This window comes from Lithobates pipiens, unplaced genomic scaffold (genome assembly GCF_037356315.1).
Source record: "Lithobates pipiens isolate NorthernLeopardFrog02 unplaced genomic scaffold, aLitPip1_a1.2 Scaffold_18, whole genome shotgun sequence".
NCBI lineage: Eukaryota > Metazoa > Chordata > Amphibia > Anura > Ranidae > Lithobates > Lithobates pipiens.
Window position 1 is genome coordinate 276,116,868 of NW_027507758.1, and position 22,779 is coordinate 276,139,646.

General features: G+C 45.0%; 1 protein-coding gene across 2 annotated transcripts in view; it reads left to right on the plus strand.

The window, feature by feature from the left end:
- The window catches only part of TBC1D32 (TBC1 domain family member 32), a 448,964-nt gene that overhangs the window by 39,591 nt on the left and 386,594 nt on the right, over nt 1-22,779 (plus strand). For both annotated transcript variants that reach the window (XM_077487027.1, XM_077487028.1), the window contains exon 6: nt 4,905-5,030. In XM_077487027.1, coding sequence (XP_077343153.1) covers nt 4,905-5,030 — 126 coding nt within the window. The remainder of the gene's footprint in view (nt 1-4,904; nt 5,031-22,779) is intronic.

The following is a 22,779-nucleotide window of genomic DNA, read 5'->3' on the forward strand; positions in this document are numbered from 1 at the left end:
GTTTTATGTATTACCTTGGGGAGATGCAGACTAGAATACTGCAATCACTGAGCAGCACATTATATCATCTGTGATGTATTTCAGTTATCTTGCAAACCTGGCCTGTTAGTGGGTACTGAGGACAGGAATTAACCACTGTTTTAGGCAGCGACCTTGATTAGCTGGTTCTGTGTTACCAGCTTCAAAGAGCCAGCAAACCTCTTATGTGAGATTTTTAAATGGTCTGTTGATAACACGTTATTATAATTATGTAGACGTAGGATTTTTTTAAATAAAGCTATAATTGTAGAGGGGCAATACTCTGCTGCACACAATTGAGTAACTTTGATCCAAGCTGGATGATAAACTGACTGTAGTAAACCTTTCTTCAGACCTTCCCAAAATGAAACGACCGTAACACAAAATAGATTGCCTATTGCAGTAAAAACTACTTTGTATACATTTTTATCAATGTATGTCAATGTTTCTGTTCTTTGTCTATCTGTCAACTTTGATGCTTTGGATTAATTTAGATAGTCCTTCAAGTTCTTATTTAATTGTTTTACATATTAAAGCAGTGTACCGCTTAAAAAAATAAAATAAAATAAAAGTCAGCAGCTACAAATACTGCAGCTTCTGACTTTTAATAATTGGACACTTGCCTATCCCAGGATCCAGCAATACGGGGGATCAAAGCCCCGCTCGTCTCCCCCTCTGCTCGGCGGCACTGCCATTTTAACTGTGGGTGCCCAGCTGTGGCTTCACAGCTGGGCACCCACTGCGCATGAGCGAGCCCTGCCACACGCGGTGACTGGCCACGCAATATCTGGGACCTGTCACGTGTTCCAGATGATTGATAAGAGGGAGGGGGGAGAGGTGCTCTCCCTTCCTGCGCCAAGGGAAGTGACGTCAGGAGCCCAGGCACTGAAGGAGGCAGACTACGAGGGATTTCCTAGCAACAGGCATTTAGAGGTGAGTAAAAAAAAATTCTCGAAATGTTTTTTTTTTTTTATATTTTGTTTTTTTTAAGCACATTAATAATTTTTTGGGGGTGGAACTTTAAGTAATCTACCTGGTGTTTCTAAATGTATTTATATGTCATAGGAGCATCACATAACAACTGCAAATATTATACTAAATATACAGTACATGCTATAGTGTTATAGAAGAAAATTCTTGTTTCAGTAATTTTTGAGGTTGATAGTGTAGATCAGTGGTGGTCAACTGGAAAATTACCACATTTTCACACCTCAACACCCAAAAATGTTGGTCATGCTGCATTTTTTTGGAGCATATCACAATGCACACTGAAGTTGGAGTACAATTACCCCGAACATTGGTGTCTGAGGATACAAAAAGACCCGATATTGGTGTCTGCGGACCCAATAATAACCTTTTAACATTGGTGTGAGTGGATGCAATAATAACCCCCCAACATAGACATCAGTGGATGTAATAATAACCCCCAACCCTGGTATCAGTAGACGCAATAATAACCTCCAGCATCAGTATCAGTGGCACCCAGCATTGGTGTCAGTGAACACAATAATAGCCCCCAGCACTGGTGTCAGTGGATGCAGTAATAGCCCCCAGCATTAGTGTCAGTGAACACAATAATAGCCCCCAGCACTGGTGTTAGTAGACGCAGTAATAACCCCAGCACTGATGTAAGTGAATGCAGTAGTAGCGCTCAGCATTGGTGTTATCAGATGCAATAGTGGCCCCTAATACTGGTGTCAGTGAATATAGGAATAGCCCTCAACACTGGTGCTAGTGGATGCAATAATATCCCCCAACATTGGTGTCATTGAATCAATAATAACTCTGAATATTGGTGTCTGTAAACGTGACAATAGCCCCCAGTATTGGTGTTAGCAGATGCATTAAAAGCCTCCAGCACTGGTGTCAGTGGTCGCAATAATAGCTCCCAGCGCTGAAGTCAGTGAATGCAATGATGCCCCCCAACACTAGTATCAGTACTATTACCTTTGGTGGTCACTAGTATTCATGGGCAGCGACAGTGAAATGTTAAACACACATTAGCAGACAGTGACAGTGAAAGGTATTAACTCAAACCCCCTGCCTTGGTAGTTATGGCAGTTAAATTTAACCCCGCCTAAATTTAGACCCCTTTCACACCACACCGCCCTTTGTGTCGGCGGTAAAACGCCACTATTTTTAGCGGCGTTTTACTGCCGGATTTGCGGCGCATTTTGGCCGCTAGCGGGCGCTTTTACCACCGCTAGGGGCCGCAAAAGGGTTAAAACCATCTGCAATACGCCGCAATAGCGCAGTTTTGCCGACGGTATTACAGCACTGCCCCATTGATTTCAATGGGGAGCAGCGGTGGAGGAGCGGTAAACACACCGTTCCTTCACCGCTCCAAAGAAGCTGCTGGCAGGACTTTTGGGGCTTTCACACTACACACAATGGTGCAGCTTCTTTAGGGTGGATTGCAGGCGCTATTTCTAACGCTATAGCGCCTGCAAAACGCCCTGGTGTGAAAGGGGTGTTATAGACAATGGAAGTGAGAGTTAATGCCCACCTCCATTGCTGGTCAAATTAAATTAGTGCTATTACCTTTGGAGCTCACTGGTAATGAAATGTAAGCCCCCCCCCCCCCCCCCCACATTGATGGGCAGTGGCAGTGGAATTTAACCTCCTTTGCATAAGTAGTCGATGACAGTGAAATTAAATAACCAAAACTCCCCTTCATTGGTGGTTATGGCAGTGCAATTTAACCCCCACCTACATTGATAGCCCGGGGGGCGTGAGAGTTCATCTCCCTTCCCTCCCCTCCACCTGAATTGCTGGTCAAGGCAGTGCAAGCTAACCCCCCGCTCGTGGGCATTGGTGGGCATGGCAATGAAAGTTAACCTCCCATATCCTTCTATTGTTGGTACTTATCTGTGCTGCACTACTCCCTCTCACAAGGCTGGGACTTTACTTGTACTTTGGATGGAGATAACTCTCCCCACAATACAGTCTCTGTTAGTCAGTGCTGGTGCTGAAACACAGAGTTCTGGCGCCCGGAACCCTACTCTGCTTTGTATATTGTACGCAACAACTCACTGGTTGCATGCGGAGGGCCAGTGGGACGCATGTTCAGCACCAGGGATGTAAATCCTGAATTCATCTAGTCATGCTCATAAAAGAAATAACTTGCCTATATTGCTCTAGGTACCAGTGTGATTTTTCTTTTACTTTATTATATGGCACTTGTGAAAAAAGAGCCTGATTAGATGTTTGGAATAACAAAGATTCCTTGACAATTAAAGTCTGTGGCTTCCTCACTGTCCTGTTAAGAGGTTATTGGGAGCTAGAAGAGGTAAATCTTATCTCATGTTGACTTTACAAGGTACCATCATAGGACACATTCATCTTGGTGATGAGTCCTGGGCAGATTGATTGAGCTCACTGTCCATCATTTCCACATGGTTTAATACACGTGCGATATGTTTTATTCATCTCAATGATATTTTAGTCTCACACACTTAAGTAATCACTCTTGAAATCACTGAAAGTCCAAAGATTGACAGCAATATTTCTGTGTAATTGTAAATGACAGGTAAAACACTATCGTGCTCTTTGTGTAAATAACCATTTTTTCTGATAGATAATAAAGAAGCCTGTCAAAACATGTGCTGCTGTATAAACGCAGAGGTGGTTCATCACTCAATGACTCCATAGCACCTTTGGCACTTGGAACTAGGTGTCCCTTAAATGGATGTTTAGATCTTCAAGTTCCCAACCCACTATTATTTTCCAACTTTGACAGCTGACATTGGTTCTCAATGGACCTCAATTAATCTCTTTGTTCAACAAAGGTACCTTTGTCAATAAATCAGGACGAGTCTTCATACTAGTAATCAAATAGCAATAGAACTCTGTAAATTTCTGTGATAAACATAGGTTCCTGGGAGGCCAACATGTTTGATCATAGGAATCCATATAATGGCAAACACATAATGTAAGACAGCTGTATTTGGAGTCCACTAATGCGAAACCAGCACACTGTGTCCTGTAGAAACGTCCATGTTAATAAGCTTCACATTAAATTTCAAAGTAAGATAGAAGTCGGGTACATTGGGAGGAATTTATCAAAGCTGACGCACCCAAAATCTGGAGCAACTGTGAATGGCAACCAATCAGCTCCAATCATTTATTGCCAAAGCTTAACTTGAAAAAAGTTGAAGCTAGAAGTGGATCGTTTACTGTGCACATACCAAAAGTATTGGGATGCCTGTCTTTACACACATACACATGGACTTTAATGGCAACCCAGGCTTAGTCGGAAGGGTTCAATATTGAGTTGGCCCACCCTTTGGAGCTATAACAGCTTCAACTCTACTGGTAAGGCTGTCCACAGGGTTTAGGAGTGTGTTTGACCATTCTTCCAGAAGTGCATTTGTGAGGTCTGGCACTGATATTGGACAAGAAGGCCTGGCTCGCAGTCTCCACTCCAATTCATCCCAAAGGTGTTCTATTGGGTTGAGGTTTGAACTCTGTGCAGGCTGGTCAAGTTCCTGCTCTCCCTGCCCCCCCAAAGAAAAGTGGCAAAAGTAGAAGAGAAGGTCGGAAGGAGGGCATAAAATGGAACTGCATTAAAGTAAAAAAAAAAACACATTTCTATAGCTCTTCTTCCCACCTTCCCTCAAACACTTACAGTACCTGACACCACTCATGATCCAGAGCTCTCGCCATTGGAAGCCTTGTGCTCCTCCTCCTTTCTTGCATTCACAGGCTACACTGAGGGCAGCAGGAGCCATTGACCAGTGCCCCGACAGCATAAAGTTTGCTGTCGGGGCACTCAGAGAAGAGGAGTGAACAGTGTCAGTCTGGAACTGCAAAAAAAGAAAAAGAAAAGTTGAATTTAATACCACTTTAAGGAGGTTCACTGATCAAAATGTTTTCTATCTTTAAAGGTGCGGAAAGAAGCCATGCAAACCTTATGCTCTGCTCCTCCTTCTGATGTTCTGAACTGTGAATCCTGGAGTGTCCTGCATAAAAACCTCACTTTATCACTGGCGGATCCTGACTCCACATTTACTGTAAAAGCAACTATTTTATATTTTTTATTTCCAAAGAAGTATTCCCCTTGTCAGTATAACTCTATATTTTTTTTTTTTTTTCCATAAACATTTTATTGAAAGTAAGGAGACATACACATAAGGAGCAAGTAAACACAGCCAGTGGTTTTTACATATAAACAAACAGGCAGTTATGCTAGATCGCGCCTGAGACTCATGTATACATCAACAAAAAGTAAAACATATATAGTATACATCTAAAGAGAGAGATACTGCAAATTCAGTTACGAATATCTGAGCCTCAGGCCCGAGGACCCCTAATGAACCAATCCAAGTCAAATGTAGAAGTAAACACTAACCACTTCATGTACTGGGGTAGTTAAAGAGAAAGGGGTAGACATAGGAAAGAGAGGGGGGCGGGGAGGGGGGGAAGGGTGCGTTATGACGCGTAGAGGAACATGGGTGAGATGACCTCCGGGATGAGATTTGTAGAGAAGGGAGGAAAGAAGACAGAGGGGGGGAGGGGTGAGAACTTCACCAGCTGCCCTCCCCTAGGCTCACAGTTGACAACAGTTCCAATGTACAACGGCCAACTGGGGATCACTTTCGTCCAGGAAGACTCCTTACGGGGTCAACCTACTGCTAGAGGTGGGCAATTCCATGATAGTTTGATACATCTGGGAGGCCTTAAAGGATAACCAGTCACCCCAAGTTGCAGCGTACAAAGCAGTCTTATCCAGTGAAGTATGAATCAGCTCCTCCATTTCCGCTACTCTGTTAATGCGATGACACCATTCAGTTAAGGTCGGCACAGAAGCCGCTCGCCAGTGGATCGGTACGCACATTCTAGCCGCATTGATCATATGTAGCGCAAGTGATCTGTGATATTGTTTACGGGGAATTTCAGACAGGTGTAGTAGATATTGCGCGGGAGAAAAATTTAAAGGAAAGGTAGAAACCTTCATCACCACCTCATGAACACCCTGCCAGAATGGTGACAGAGAGGGGCAGTCCCACCATATATGGAGGAACGTGCCCGTCTCTGCACCACAACGCCAGCACTCTTTCGGTACATCCGGAGCAAATCTATGGAGCACCTCTGGTGTTCTGTACCAGCGTGTTCTCACCTTGTACCCATTCTCTTGTACCGAGACGTTCAAGGATCCCTTGTGTAAAAAAAAAGTTGATCCTGTCCCAGTCCCCATCTCCTATTTCGGTCCCAAGAGCTTTCTCCCAATATGCGCGCTCCGCCACCAGACTCGCCGGCGTTTTCCCTTGGAGGGTCCCGCTCAGAATGGAAATAAGGTGTTTCTGGGGGGAGGCGTTTGTACAGAGAGATTCCAGCACTGTTGGATTCCTGCCAAACCCTCTTCTATGGGTGGGGTGGTCCAGGAGATGTCTTAATTGGATGTAGGGCCAGAACGGAAAGGAGCCTGTGCGAGAAAGGTTCGCTAGAGCCGATTGCGTAAGGAATCGGCCCCTATAAAAAAAATGCTTGGCCAACATTTGGCCGTGAGGCCATTCCGCTCCTAGAAAAGACTCTGATAAGCCCGGCGGAAAGTCTGGGTTGTAGCGAACTGGAGTGATAGGGCAGACCTTCGCCGAAATGTCAAATTTGTTGCAGGTCCTGTCAAAGGTGGTCAAGGTCGGTCCCGTAAGTGGATGAGCCCATGCCTTGGTCGGTATGTGCTCCTTGGCCAACCACGGTAGATAATGTAGTTCTGGGTGAACCATCTGTCTCTCTAGATCTACCCAAGCTTTACATCTCGCGTGTATATTCCAGTCAACAATGCGCGCAAGATGCGCCGCCCAATAGTAGCGTTGTAGGTCAGGTAAGCCTATGCCCCCTTTATCTTTAGTTAGAGTCATTTTATCCCAACTGATACGTGCGGGCCTGCCATGCCACAAGAAGGCCCGACATGTTGATTTGTACAAGCCAAAGAAAGAATCCGGCAAGTGTATGGGTAAGGTCTGTATTTTATACAAAAAGCGTGGGAGAATGGACATTTTAAGGATAGACGCTCTTCCGAACCATGAGATACTGGACTTGTCCCATTTTTGTAAATTTTGTCTCATGTGTTGGATTTCAGTCAGAAAGTTTCTGTTATATAGTTGTGACAGATCAGCTGGGAGTTGAATGCCTAGATACGGAATCGCATCCTGCTTCCACTGGAAGGGGAAGGTATGCTGGCATTGCGTCATCCAATGATAGAAAGAAGCTTTCCTGCGAGGAAGAAGAGGAGAGCCAGTGGTGTAGATTCAGCGCTTTAATGGTGTTGTCCCTGGCCTCGCGGCCAGGGACAAAGCCCACCTGATCCAAGCCTATCAATGCAGGTACATGGCGAGCTAGGCGAGATGCCAAAATCTTAGCGTATATTTTTACGTCCGCATTTAAAAGTGAAATTGGGCGATAGCTTGCTACATTAGTGTGATCCTTCCCCTCTTTGGGGATGACCGCCACATAAGCTTCCAGTAGTCTTCCCGATGCGCAGGAACTAGTGGAAAGGGAGTTGAACGCTCGGAGGAATCTAGGGGACAAGATCTCTGCGAACGTCTTGTAATACAGTGCCGTGAATCCGTCCGGGCCCGGACTCTTACCCGGTTTTGTAGCTTTCAGTGCAGCCAAAAACTCCTCATGGGATAATGGTGCTTCTAACGCTTGGGTGTCGACTGCCGAAAGGGCTTTGGGACTATGCGCCTTAAGGAACTCTCCAATCAAATTCGCTCGCTTGGCTGCTACTCCCGGTTCCAGGTGTTCCGGGTGCAAGTTATAGAGCTTATCATAAAATGTCCGAAATTGTTTCGCTATATCGTCGTTTTTGGAATGAGACGTACCGCCAGAATCCACTAAATGATGAATAGTATATGCGGTCTTACGTTGCTGAGTGGCTCTTGCTAATAAGCGGCCTGGCTTGTTGCCCTGTTCATAGAACAATTTATGTGCGAGAATATTGCGACGCCGTGCCCGTTTATGAATTTCCTCCCACAATCGTGACCGAGTTTCCACCAGTTCCTGTGCAGTCTCTACCGCCAAAGTGCGCTTGTGAACAGTCTCTAATTTGCGCAGTCTGGTAGTAAGATCTAGGATCAGGACTTGACTCTCTCTCTTCTTCCTCGCGGAGATCGCTAATAGTTGGCCTCTCACTACACATTTATGTGCCTCCCATTGGGTCATTGCCGAGACATCAGGGGTATTGTTGAGTGTGAAAAACTCCCGTAGGCCTAATTGCAAGTCTGCTAAGTCCCCGGGATCAGTCAACGTGGACGCGTCCAGTCTCCAAAGCTTGGAAGAGGTCACAGTTTCAGGGAATACTAGGGACATTGTAATGGGATGATGGTCGGATAGAACCATATTTTCAATAGTGGCTTCCCGTAGGCATGGCAGGTCCGCCTGCATCAAGAAAAGATAATCCAATCGGGAATAACGATTATGGGGTGGTGAGAAAAAAGTATAGTCACGGTCCTTTGGGTGTAGAGTCCTCCACCCATCATGTAGGGATAACGAGGCTAATTGGGCTTTAATTTGGCGTAGGGCGGAATAGGGGAGGGTTGAGGAACCAGTGGATGTGTCAATTAAGGGGTCCAGGGGGACATTAAAGTCACCCCCTAGAATAAGGATGCCAGAATGAAATAGGGTAAGCTTCGCCGTAACTTCTCTAATAAAGGCTACTTGTTTGGTGTTGGGACAATAAACGTTTGCTAGCGTCAGAGGTCTGTCACTCTATATTTTAAACACAAGTTATTAAAACATAATTAGGCTTTATGTTTTTCTATTATCAACTTTTGTACTTCATTTGAACATAGAAGGTCATATGCTTTTTATGTTTAAGTCATATTTTTTTAAACCACATACAGTATATTATACTGTTGTTCTTAAAGAGTTCATTAGCAGAACTCAGCATGTAGTGAACTAGTATGTCATGATGGACCCCAGACCCAGTGTAAGACAGCTATGTGTGTGCAGTGGTACTCTACATTCAAAGACTTTGGAAGCTTTTGTTGTACACAGCTGTGTCCTCATTAGGGTTTGCCTTAGGCAAGAAAGTTCAGTGACATCAATGGCATGTAGTAACTTTTTGAATTTCAGATATATTAAATTATTATTTTGTCTTTTAAGCTACTATTTTATTGGGATGATTTAATAATGTTTATATGGCCATATAATGACATGCTCCTGTGGGATTTAAATATCTTTACACATTTGACAGTTGTCTGATAAGCATTTATCCCAGCATTCCCTGTAAGCCATGAAAGATAATATACAATTTACCTAGATAAACAGCTTTCTGCTAATCACAATTTTCCATCAGAGGGAGGAAGTATAGTAGATACACATTTGCATGTTCACTGTCTGATAGTGGCGTCTGAAAAGATATCTGAATGATCTGAAAATACTCAGGATAATTTGCTGAATGTCTAGAGAGCTTTACAGGGGATAAACAAGCATTTGATAGAACTTGAATATTCAGGAGAATCCAGTCTTTAAAGTTGATAGAAACTTCTAGGAACAAAGAAGGTTAAGAAACCTGTTGCAATCACTTCATCCCACCCCCGACCGCCCCCCCCCCCCCCCCCCAACCTTGCCACCTGAATAATTAAATAAATGTAAGCTCAGCTGGGCAGATTCTGCAAGAATGTGGCAGCACTTAGACATTTGTACTGAATAGGGATGAGCTTAGGCATGTATGGATCCTAGTCCAAACCCAACCAGGAAGCTGTCAGTGTGCACCACCAGTCATAAGTGCTTATGATTGGTGGTGCACAGTGACAGGTTCCTGGTTAGATAGCTCAGTTGGGTTAAGACTAGGGTCAGATCATGCCTAATCTCATCCCAGGTACTGAGTGTTGAAAGATTGTGGGTTGGCATTTGACCACCCTCCAAAATCTTGGGTAGCCTAGCTTCTAGATTATTTGAATGTTTCACCCAAAAATAAAATTTACATAAAAAAGTAAAATAGAAGGCAGGAATATTATTTTTGTTGGATTCATGTACTTAAAGGCTTAACTTACCTTGCCCAGAAAAAAGAAGTCAAGGGGCCCCAGTAGATGTTAAAAACCTGTGTAACTTTGTAAAATTATTATTCATTTTATTGTTTTACCTGTAGGACATTTGTGTCCCCTCCAAAAGCCTGGCTAAAAAAACTTCTAGTTAGCAACATTCAAAACCTGCCTTGTTGCTAGGACATGGAAACTGTTGGTTTTCACTCCTGAAATACTGGAAGAAAGCATCCAAAGCTTTTCACGTCCTAGCAAATACTGGGGCCTCTTGACGGAATAAGCTATTTTCTAGAAAAGGAGAACTTGGCCTTTAAAGATCATCATGCGTAGATTATGAGCAAATGTGGTTACATAGATGTGCATATGTAAGTTAAAGTGATATTCAAGGCTTGCTGTTTTTTTTTAAATAACATGTTATACTTCCCTGCTGTAATAATTTTGCAGAAAGCATCCTTGATCTTCTTCTTCTCAGGTCCCTGCTGGCTCTCCTGGCTCCTCCCTCCTGCCAAGTGCCCCCCACAGCAAATAGCTTGCTATGGGGGCACCTGAGAGCTTGCTCCTGAGCTGCTGCTAGATGTGTCCATTCACACATGGAGCATGACCTCGCTCCTGCTGTTTCCTCCTTGGCTCACTGGCTGTGATTGACAGCAGCAGGAACCAATGGCTACCACTGCTGTCTCAGACAATGAGGAGGGAGAGACCAAGGAGAGCTGAGGCTCTTGTGCACATCGCTGGATCGGGATGTTGCTCAGGGAAGTTTTAGTGGGGCTGGGGGCGCTGCTGAACACAGAAGTGTTTTTTACCTTCATGCATACAGTGCATGAAGGTAAAAACTCTTGAGCCTTTTTAACTACTTTAAGACCTGAAAAATACTTTGTATAAAAGTTATTTTGTGCTTAATGTAAATTTATGTGTGCAGAACAGCTCCCACTAATAATCCCAATACCAGATGTCAAAACAATCTATATACACTTAAAAAAAAGTGTGCATCAACACAAATCGCATAGATTTCAACAACAATACATATGATAAAGGTGAAGACTATAATCCGAGTCCAGTGATGTAAATTTCTTCAGTGTGCATTTACTCTGAGAAACCACAAATGTCCTAATGAAATAGAATATTGCACCATCCCCCGGTGAGGTGAATAAATCTTGAAGAGACGACCAAACACCTTGTGCCCTTCACATGTAGAAATGGCCTCTTACCAGATGGTATAGATCCTTTTAAAAGAGATCAAGCTTGCATGTAGATAACAAGCCTCTAGACATCTGCTAGTATTCACAGCAAACTGCCCACTTGTAAACTTTAACAAGTCCAAATGTCAGTATACCATGCCAGACCACTGTTCCTCAGTTATGTTCCTATGGAACCCAATCCCACTTCATAACTGCTTTCTCTTTTAAGAAGTTGCTGTTTGTTTTACCTTTCCCGCACTGATTTCTCAATGGGAGGGTCTGCACCCAGAAAGCGAATGCAGCTATAAAGCTTTCTGTCCATATTCCTGAAGACTGGGAATCTTATTTGTCAATCCATATTTTTATCCTTTCTGTAATTTTTAAAAATTAAATGCATCTCTTACTGCACAAAATTATTTGTGTATACAGTATAGTCATGGCATTAGTAGCTGTTTGAAAAAGGGAGTTGATGAATTGTAGATTAGTATTTGAAAACAAGATCTGCCTGTCTGTGAAAAGTCTGTTGCCTATTTCCCTGATTTTTCGCAGTAATTCAAGCACTGTAAAGCTAGGCATTCACTATGCAAATGTAGTGCCTTCTGCAATTTTCCAGGAGTCTGATGGTGACTAACAGGGGTAGGGATGGCTGGCATACATTCTCAGGGTGCAGGTTTGTGGGTATGGTGGGAGATGAACAAGAAAGAAATTGGGCGCCAGTCACTTTTATGCTTTAAACAAGGGAGAAGTTTATTCAAACAGGAAAAATGTGGGAGAGAGCGGATTAGGGCACAGGACACCCTTAGTATCGATCAGCAACAGACAGATTGGCAGACTCCTTAGACAAAAATAGGTGAGATAAGGTAGATGGCAGTACAGGAGAAAGGACCTTTAAGCTTAACCAGCAAATCTGTACTTTGTAGGGCAGGCTGTCTCCTCTAGTAACTGAACTTTACTCACAGCTTCGTACACTCAGATTCCCTTAGATGAGTTCTCCCTGAAGTCCTCCCAGCCACGTCATAGCCTCCAGCTCACAAAGAGTCCCCTCTAATGCTCCCTTAGAACTACAGCCCTCTTGAATCAATTCCAGATCTTTGGCAGGCTTTCCTCTGCATAAACTTGAATACCCGGATAGGCCTTGGACAGGCCTAGCAGCCGGAAGCCATCTGGATAGGCCTCAGGCTTCAGGCCTAGCAGCCAGGAACTGTACACACATCCACCCAAGCCAAAGCCCTGGGCGGGAAGACTAATCCTGACTTCTTTCCATTAAATTGCTTTTCCCAGCATACTTAGCTAAATATGATTGGCTGAGAAAAGTATGTTTATCCATCATTTGAATATACTGTAGCTCTCTCTTCCCTACACCCCTTCAAAAAGGGCAGATTGATTTAAAATCTTCTTCATCTGTCAGGAGCACAGAGGAGAGGGTGGAGAGTTATGTGTGAGAGCTGATTGGAGTAAAGAAACACATCCCCTCCACTCACACACAGCAGAACTGTGTTCTGAATATGCAAGCTTGGTGCTCATCTCCCTCCCTGACACAAATTTATTTTATGTTTTAGGAAAACTTCCCAGAAGGGACTCATGCTGATAACAGAGGAATGAAGCACCAGAGAGAAACAACACTTATATCTGTAGTGTTTACTTGTCTCTCTCCAAAGGTCTAAAGCCCCGTACACACGAGAGGACTTATGTCCGACAGACTTCCGAAGGAGTTCCGTTGGAGTTCTGCCGGAATTCCGACGGAGTTCTGACAAACTTTTCGGCGCAGCGGACTTGGCCACACACAATCACACTAAACTCCGACGGATTCGAACGTGATGACTTACGACTGGATTCGAATACGGAAGTTCATAGCCAGTAGCCAATAGCTGCCCTAGCGTCGGTTTTAGTCCGTCGGAATAGCATACACACGAGCGGAGTTTTCGAAGGGACCGGGTCCGGCGGAGTTCCGTCGGGAAAATTTGAAGCATGTTCCATATTCTAAAGTCCTTCGGACTTTGGCGAGTCAAAAGTCCGTTGCAGCCCACACACGATCGAATAGTCTGACGGACTCAGTCTGTCGGACTTTGGATGTTGAAAAGTCCGCTCGTGTGTACGTGGCATAAGTGTTGTTTCACTCTGGTGCTTCAGAGAGAGAAACAACACTTATATCTGTAGTGTTTACTTGTCTCTCTCCAAAGCTCTGAGTCAGGGGTAGGGATGAGCCGAACACCCCCCAGTTCGGTTCGCACCAGAACTTTCGAACGGACCCCAAATTCGTACGAACTTTAGAACCCCATTGAAGTCTATGGGACTCGAACGTTCGAAATGAAAAGTGCTAATTTTAACGGCTAATATGCAAGATACTGTCCTAAAAAGGGTTTGGGGACCTGGCTCCTGCCCCAGGGGACACGGGTCAATGCCTAAAATGTTTTTAAAAATGGCTGTTTTGGCGGGAACACTGATTTTAATGACGATTAAAGTGAAAAAAAAAGTGAAATATTCCTTTAAATATCGTGCCTGGGGGGTGTCTGTGGTATGCCTGTGAAGTGCCACGTGTTTCCCGTGTTTAGAACAGTCCCTGCACAAAATGACATTTAACGGAAATAACATCATTTAAAACTGCTTGCGGTTTTAATGTTATATCTGGTTCCTGCAATATGGTTGAAAATCATTGAGAAAAATGGCATGGGTAGCCCTCCCTGCCCATTACCAGCCCTTTTGGGTCTTGTACGCATATTAAGGGGAACCCCGTACCCATATTAAAAAAAGGAAATGCGTGTGGCCCCCAGGCCCTATATACTCAGAACAGCAGTATACAGGCGGTGCAAACAAGACAGGGACTGTGTAGGTTTGTTATGTTAAGTTGAATCTGTTTTTAATTTTCAACTGGTACATTTTTAAAGTGTAGCTCCAGTCAAAAAAACTATTTTTAAGCTTTTTGGAAAACATAGGGAAGGGTTATCACCCCTGTATAATTTGTTTTGTCGTCCATCTTTTTTCATCTCACTTGCTGTTGTCTCCTTCCGTTTGCAAGTAGGAGATGTTTGTAAGTTGGATGTTTGAAAGTAGGGGCCTGCCCTATATGCTCTGCAGAAATGGCGGAACAAGGTGTTGGTTTTGCCACAACATTGTAAGCCCTCAAAGTGACTCTTGGTGGGCGCTGGAGCGCCTGCTGCGAACGATTATATCAAGAATTGTAATTACATGCCATTGTTGAACAGTGGTAGAAAAATTTACCTTTGGTGGTTGTGGTGCTGGTGCCACAACACTATAAGTCCTCACAGTTACTCTGGGTGGGCACAGGAACGGGCCCTCCTGTAAAATATTATATCAAGAATTGTAATTACATGTCCCTGTTAAACGGGGGCAGAAAAATTGGGCCTTAGGCACTGGTGCTGGTGCCACGACACTGCAACCTCTCCCATATACTCTAGTTTTATTGCAGGAATTAGCCCTGCTGCAAAGCATTGCATCAAAAATTGTACTTAAACGCCCCTGTTAAACAGGGGCAGAAAAATTGGGCTGATGGCATCACCCAGAACCAGAAATGTTCTTCCAACATATCAGTGGAGGAGGAAGAGGATAGACAATCAACATAACAGGACAGTCACTCAGCATCAGCATAGGCAGTCTTGAAGGGATGTGATATTTCAAAAAAAATTATTCGGTTACATCAGCTTCAGGTGCTTGGTAGCTGTGGGTGATCCAAGACTGATTCATCTTGATGAAGGTCAGTCGATCAACTGATTCGGTGGACAGGCACACCCTGTAATCGGTAACAAAGCCACCAGCAGCACTGAAGGTGCGTTCCGAAAGAACGCTGGATGCAGGACAGGCCAGTAGCTCAATTGCATACTGTGCAAGCTCTGGCCAGTGATCCATCCGCAAGACCCAGTAAGCCAGAGGATTTTCGGTGGGAAAGGTGTCCAAGTCTGACCTTGCCCCTAGGTATTCCTGCACCATGTAAATCAGACGCTGGCGATGGTTGCTGGAACCGATCATACCTTGGGGCTGCGGACTAAATTGTCTGAAAGCATCAGTCAGACGGCCACCTTCTCCACCGCTCCTTCTGACCGATGCCTCAGCAACACGTTGTCCAGGACCAGGAGTTTGTAACCTCCCAGTCTCTGGGAACGCGTTGCACAGACCTTTCTGCAAGGCCTCCCGGAGATGTCTCATCCTCTGCTCCCTCTGCGATGGCAAGATAAGGTCGGCAACCTTACCCTTGTACCGTGGATCAAGGAGAGTGGCCAGCCAGTAATGGTCCCTCTCCTTGATCCGAAGAATACGAGGATCCTTCCGCAGGCTTTGCAGGATCAGGGAGGCCATGCAGCGTAGCTTAACTGAGGCATTTGGTCCGGAGTCCTCTGGGTCACTAAGGGCAACATGATCCGCAGCTAATTCCTCCCAGCCACGTACAAGTCCATGTGTTTCTTGGGACTGTAAATCATCCCTACAAGACTGCTGCTGCTGATGCTGAGTGCCAGCCTCCACCTCCATGCTGACACAATCATCCTCCTCCTCCTCATCCTCTTCCTGTGTGATGGGTGGCACAGCAGGAACACTGTCTGGATAAAGGGGGGCTTGAGAGGCAAGGAAGTCCTCCTGTTCCTGCCTCTGTTCTGCCTCAAGTGCCCTGTCCATTATTCCACGCAGCGTATGCTCCAAGAGGTGGACAAGAGGTACAGTGTCACTGATGCATGCACTGTCACTGCTCACCATCCTTGTGGCCTCCTCAAACGGTGACAGGACAGTGCATGCATCCCTGATCATGCCCCACTGGCGTGGTGAGAAAAAACCGAGCTCCCCTGACCCTGTCCTGGTGCCGTAGTCGCACAGGTACTCATTGATGGCCCTCTGCTGCGTGTGCAGCCGCTGCAGCATGGCCAACGTTGAGTTCCACCTGGTGGGCATGTCACATATAAGGTGGTTCTTGGGCAGGTCAACTCCTTTTGGAGCTCAGCCAGCCGAGCACAGGCATTAAATGATCGGCGGAAATGCACACAGACTTTCCTGGCCTGCTTCAGGACATCCTGTAAGCCGGGGTACCTGCCCAAGAACCGCTGCACCACCAGGTTAAGGACGTGAGCTACACAGGGCACATGGGTCAGTTGTCCTTGTCGGAGGGCGGAGAGGAGGTTGGTGCCATTGTCGCAAACCACCATTCCTGGCTTAAGCTGGCGTGGCGTCAACCACCTCTCGGCCTGCCCCTGCAGAGCTGACAAAACATCCGCCCCAGTGTGGCTCCTGTCCCCCAAACAAACCAGCGCAAGCACGGCATGGCATCGTACTGCCTGCGTACTTGCGTAGCCCCTGGAACGCCTACAGAGCACCGCTGGTTCTGAGGACAGAGCACTGGAAGAGGCCATGGAGGAAGAAGAGGAGGGGGTGGAGGAGAGAGGTGTGTCACAACCAATAGTAGCATTTTGGAGGCGTGGTGGCAGAACAACCTCCAACACTACTGCACCTTGTCCTGCATCCTTCCCAGCTGCCAGAAGAGTGACCCAATGGGCAGTGAAAGACAGGTAACGTCCCTGTCCATGCCTGCTGGACCATGAATCAGCGGTAATATGCACCTTACCGCTGACCGCCCTGTCCAGCGAGGCAAGGACATTGCCTTCCACATGCCGGTAGAGAGCCGGAATCGCCTTCCGTGAGAAAAAGTGGCGTTTGGGGACTTGCCACTGAGGAACCGCACATTGTACAAACTCACGGAAGGGGGCCGAGTCTACCAACTGAAAAGGCAGCAGTTGAAGTGCTAGCAATTTAGCCAAGCTAGCATTCAACTGCTGGGCATGTGGATGGCTGGGAGTGAACTTCTTTTGCGGTCCAGCAGCTGGGGCAGGGACATTTGCCTGCTATAATCGGACGTGGGTGTACTGCTAGCAGAGTGCCCCGGAAGCACTTGGCTGTGACACACCTAATTCTACACCTTCATTCCTCTCAGAGCAGGTTTCAGAGAGGACTGAAGGTCTAGTGGGGTTGGAGATGCCAGCTGATGAGGAACAAGGAAAGGTCCGCTTTGTTCTTTGGTGTGGGTCTTTGAGGGACGCTTGCCAACGAGCTGCATGGCAGGTCAACATATGTCTGGTCAAGCATGGGGTGCCCAAGCGGCTGATGTTTTGGCCACGTGAGATACACTTGAGACATATGTTGCAAATAGCAGCGGAGCGATCTGATGCACTCGTCTCAAAAAAGGCCCACACCAAAGAACTTTTAGAATAACGCGCAGAGGCAGCGCCCTGCACAGGCGGAGCTCTGCAGTATGATTCAGTCGGTGTGCTGCCCCTAAGCTGGCCCCCGGAGGGCATCCTGCCTCGTTGGACATGTGCCTCCTCCTCCTCCTCCTCCTCCTCTCTCCTACCAGGCACCCACGTGGAGTCAGTGCCCTCATCATTCCCTCCCTCTTCATCGCTGTAGCAAACCTGGCAATATGCTGCAGCTTGTTGAACATGACTACCAGATTGCTGTCCTTCTTGAGCATCCCCTCTCTCTGCATTCACGCTACTGCCTTCCTCTAGCTGAGTGTCATCATCAGAGCCTACAAAACACTGTGCATCCTCCTGGAGCATGTACCCAACACTGTGCTCAAAGAGTTCTGGAGACTCCTCAGGAGGACGTGGTGGGTCTAGGGAAGGAGTCACTGATGATGACATTGAGAGGAGGGAAGACGATGCGTTGGCAGCTGCTTTGCTAGTACCCTGAGACTGGGTGAGAGAGGATGAGCAGGATGAAGAGGACTTGGTCATCCACTCTACCAAGTCGTTGGCATGTCGCGGTTCAACATGTCCAGCTGCCGAAAAGAAGGACAAGCGTGTCCCATGGCCATGTGCTGATGTCAATGCACCGCGTCCACGACCAGCACTGTTGTCTCTAAACACAGAGCCTGCTTGCCCTCTTTTATCGGCTTGCGCCTGTCTGCCTCTCCTTGCTGCCCTTCCAGACATGGTAATGGCCTGAAGAGAGTTGGGTAAAACAGCAGTTGGATAGTGTATATTGTGCTGGAGGCACACAACACCCACTAACTCCTGCAGATGCCTTTATTATAGAACACCAGAGATAAAAGGGTATACTGTAATGGAGTCACACAACACCCCCTAAGCCCTGCAGATGGCTCTATTAGAGAACAGCAATAAAGGGTAGATACAGGTGTTTATTGTGCTGGAGGCACACAACACCCACTAACTCCTGCAGATGCCTTTATTATAGAACACCAGAGATAAATGGGTATATACAGATGTATACTGTGCTGTGCTGGAGGCACACACAACTTCCAATAACTCCTGCAGATGGCAAGTGGGCTCAAACAGAGAAGAGCTATGTAGGTGGATATAGCGGTGTGTACTGGGTACAGAGCACGCAGACAGCATGCACAAGCTCCTAACACTACAGACTGCAAGCTCTATTATAAAAGATAGATCACTAGCTATATAGGTGAGGTGAATATAGCGGTGTATACTGCGGTCAGGGCACGCAGACAACAACCACTACAGAAGAGCAAGATCGAAAATCGGCCGATAACGATCGGTGTATACTGTGTTGAAGGTACACAGAACACCCACTAACTGCTTCAGAGGCCAACACACTACACAAGGCCGCCACGCTGGCGGCCTTGTATAGTGTGGGACGTGTAATACACAGCCTGAGCTATGATTGGCCACAGGCATCCTGCCTGTGGCCAATCATGGCTCTCCTCGCTGCTGGCGCTGTGATTGGCCAAGCATGCGGGGTCACAGTGCATGCTTGGCCAATCATGAGCCAGCAATGCACTGCGATGACGCAGTGCATTGTGGGCCGTGAGCGCCACACGAATTTGGCGCGAACGGCCCATAATGTTCGGAATTCGCCGAACGGGCGAACAGCCGATGTTCGAGTCGAACGTATGTCTTCAAACTATGGCCCTCCAACTACAATTCCCATCATGCCTCGTCATGTCTGTGAATGTCAGAGTTTTACAATGCCTCATGGGATCCTTAGTTCCGTAACAGCTGGAGGGCCGTAGTTTGAGGATCCCTGCTCTAAGTGTTATTTCTCTCTGGTGCTTCGTTCCTCTGTTATCAGTCACCTCTGGGAAGTTTTCCCAAAACATAAAATAAATTTGTGTCGGGGAGGGACATATACAGCATTAACTCTTTTTTGCTGCTGCATTCTGCAACTTAAAGTGGTTGTAAACCTCAGTCATGGAATCTGAACAAAGCACATATATCTGTAGTGTTTACTTGTCTCTCTCCAAAGCTCTATGTGCTTTGTTTAGATGACTGAGGTTTACGACCACTTTAAGTTGCAGAATGCAGCAGCAAAAGAGTTAACGCTGTATTTTTCATGCTATTTTATCACAGTACAGCCATAAGAACTGGAAATGTTTTGTACCTGTAATATAAATTCACAGACATTAGCCAAATTGATTTTATTTCTATGTCTAGCAAGTCCTAAATATGCTTGTGAGTGATGATTAAAGGACATAGTTACATGAGACATTAAGTGGAATTAGAACATAGGCACAGAGCGAATTGCTTTTTCCTCTGTAGTTAACTGTAGGAAATGGATAAGTGGAAAGACAATTTCAGTCTTGTGTATGATTGGTGCGTCTTGGAAAAGTAATTTACAAGCCAAGTAAGTAGAGAATTGACTTATTTTTTGCCTGTTGAGTTTGTTGCAGATAGTGAATTAAGTATAACTTGGATGCTTGCTTTTATTGCATCTGCTTCAATACTTCCCATCTGCTAGTCACAGAAATGAAAACCTGTCTATTTTCCCATACATATAAATTACGATCTTCTTTCATTTTTCTTTGTTTCACTTGACAAATACTCGTAGAGGGGCAGATTTGCTAAATTCAGAGAATTCAGAATGTTCACACAATAAATTGTTTGAATATTCATTTCAATTACCCAGTTATGTGCAGATGAAATCAGTAAACAAGCATTTTCATCTCGCATGATTAGATTTTATTGTGTGAACATTCTCAGTTCCTTTAGTAAGTATGCCTCAAAGAGTCGGTCCAGTTAAATTGAATATTTTTGATAGATAACTGTAACAATCTCTATCTTCTGGAACAATTCTGACCAACCAATAAAAATATCTGTGACATGCACTCTTTTACCATTACATGTTAACCGCTTGCCGTCTGCCCTATAACAGTTTTACTGCTATATATATATAAAATATGTTTGTGTATGTGTGTGTGTGTGTGTGTATATATGTATGTGTGATCCCACTCTTTTGGGTTAGGAGTGCACATGCGCTCTGCCACCGGCTCGCTTCCACTGTGATTACACACAGCAGATGCCGATCAGCGGGTGCCAGGTACTTGATGTCCGCCGGCACCCGCCAATTGTCAGACAGAAATACAGAACTGTGATTTGCCTATGTAAACAAGGCAGATTGCCGTTCTGATGGGGGGAGGGGGAGGAGGGATGGAGTTTGTGTCGCTGCAAAGCAGGGAGTAAATTCCATCTCTTCCTTTAGTAAAAGCACCTCACACAGTTCATATAAACACTGGTTAGGCACAGAGTTAACCCTTGGATCGCCGCTGATGTTAATCCCTTCCCAGCCAGTGTCATTAGTACAGTAACAGTACATATTTTTTTTTAGCACTGATTGCTGTATTAGTGTCACTGGTTCTCAAAAAGTGTCAGTTAGTGTCAGAATATCCACCGCAATATCACAGTCCTGCTATAAGTTTCTGATCGCTGCCTCTACTAGTAAAAAATAAATAAAACTATCCTATATTTTGTAGACGCTATAACTTTTGCGCAAACGAATTAATATACGCTTATTGGGAATTATGAACAAATTAGATTTTTTTTTCAATTTCTTTTGGATGTGTTTTTTTAGGAGAAATTAAAAAATATATATATATATAATATCAAAATTGTCTGTCTTTTTTTGTTTATAGCACAAATAATAAAAAACACAGAAAGCTCTAATTGTGGGAAAATAATGATGTAAAATTTATTTGGGTACAGCGTGGCATGACCGCGCAATTGTCAGTTAACATTACACAGTGCCTTATCACCAAAAGTGGCCTGATCATGAAGGGGGGAAATCTTCTGGAGGTCATGTGGTTAATTAGAGCAACACTAAACTGAATCTTAGCACTACAAACCAAAAACGCTATTTAAATTAATTTTTTGATATTAAAAACATACCCATCCATCCATGTCTCCATGCTGTATTTTGCTGAAAAATCACTTAAAAAAACGCCCCCACATTTCTAGCCGCAATCATTTTGAGTAAGGGCAAATGATTAACCCCTTCACACCCGCCCTAGTGTCCCCTTTAAAAGTTATTAACACCCATGAGGGCAAGAGGGATTGGCAATCATGTGACCATTGTGATTGGCTGTCACAGTGATCACATGATTGGAAGCTGATCTCAGTGTCCACTGATATTTTCTTGGGGCCGAGAGACGTTTTCAGCAGCTCAGTCTTTGTGCTGGGAGTGCACAGGGAGCGTGCTTCCTGCATCTAATCACTGCCTGCCCAAGATGCATATGTGGGCATTAACCACTTAAGGACCGGAAGGATTTTCTCCCTTAATGACCAGGCCATTTTTGCAATACGGTACTGCGTCGCTTTAACTGACAATTGCGCGGTCATGTGATGCTGTACCCAAACAAAATTGATGTCCTTTTTTCAGACAAATAGAGCTTTCTTTTGGTGGTATTTGATCACCTCTGCTTTTTTTTATTTTTTTCTGCTATAAACAAACAAAGAGCAATCATTTTGAAAAAAAAAAAATTTTTTTTTTTTTTTTTTACTTTTTGCTATATAAGAAATCCTATTTAAAAAACGAATTTATTCATCAGTTTAGGCCAATATGTATTCTTCTAAATATTTTTGGTTAAAAAAAAACGCAATAGGCGTATATTGCACAAAAGTTATTGCGTCTACAAACTACGGGATAGATTTAGGGACTTTTATTTATTTGTTATTGTTTCTACTGGTTATGGCAGTGATCTGATAGCAGGACTGTGACATTGCGGTAGACAAATCTGACCCCAAATTACACTTTTTGGGGACCAGTGACATTATTACATTGATCAGTGTTATGAAAATGCACTGATCAATGTAAAAATTAAGTTGGCAGGAAAGGGGTTAACACTAGGGGGCTATCAAGGGGTTAAATGTGTTCCCTCAGCCTGTTTTAACTGTAGGGGGGATGGACTGCAAGGGATATGACAGAGATCACTGTTACCAATCACTGGGAACAGTAGATCTCTGTCATGTCACTAGGCAGAACAGGGAATTGCCTACTTTACATAGGCAGTTCCCCATTCTGCCTCTCCTCATCGAGTCTGCCAGACCCGCAGGCACGCTCCCACAGTGAGTGCGCCGGTGCCTGCCTGCAACTGCGCATGCACGTACCGACGTACAATGATGGCAGTTCGCTCAGGGGAGTCCTTAAGCGGTTAGAACCCAGTATTTTGCTGCCATAACCCATATGGGTTACAGGGGCATAAAGGGTTTAAGGTTGCATTTAGCTCAGGCATGCAGACAGGAGGGCATGCTTAGCTGAGAATACCCCTCCTCCAGATGAAAGTTAAACAAAAAGACCGATGGAGACTCATTGGATCTATAACATAATTTTAGCCTAGGCCAGATACCAGG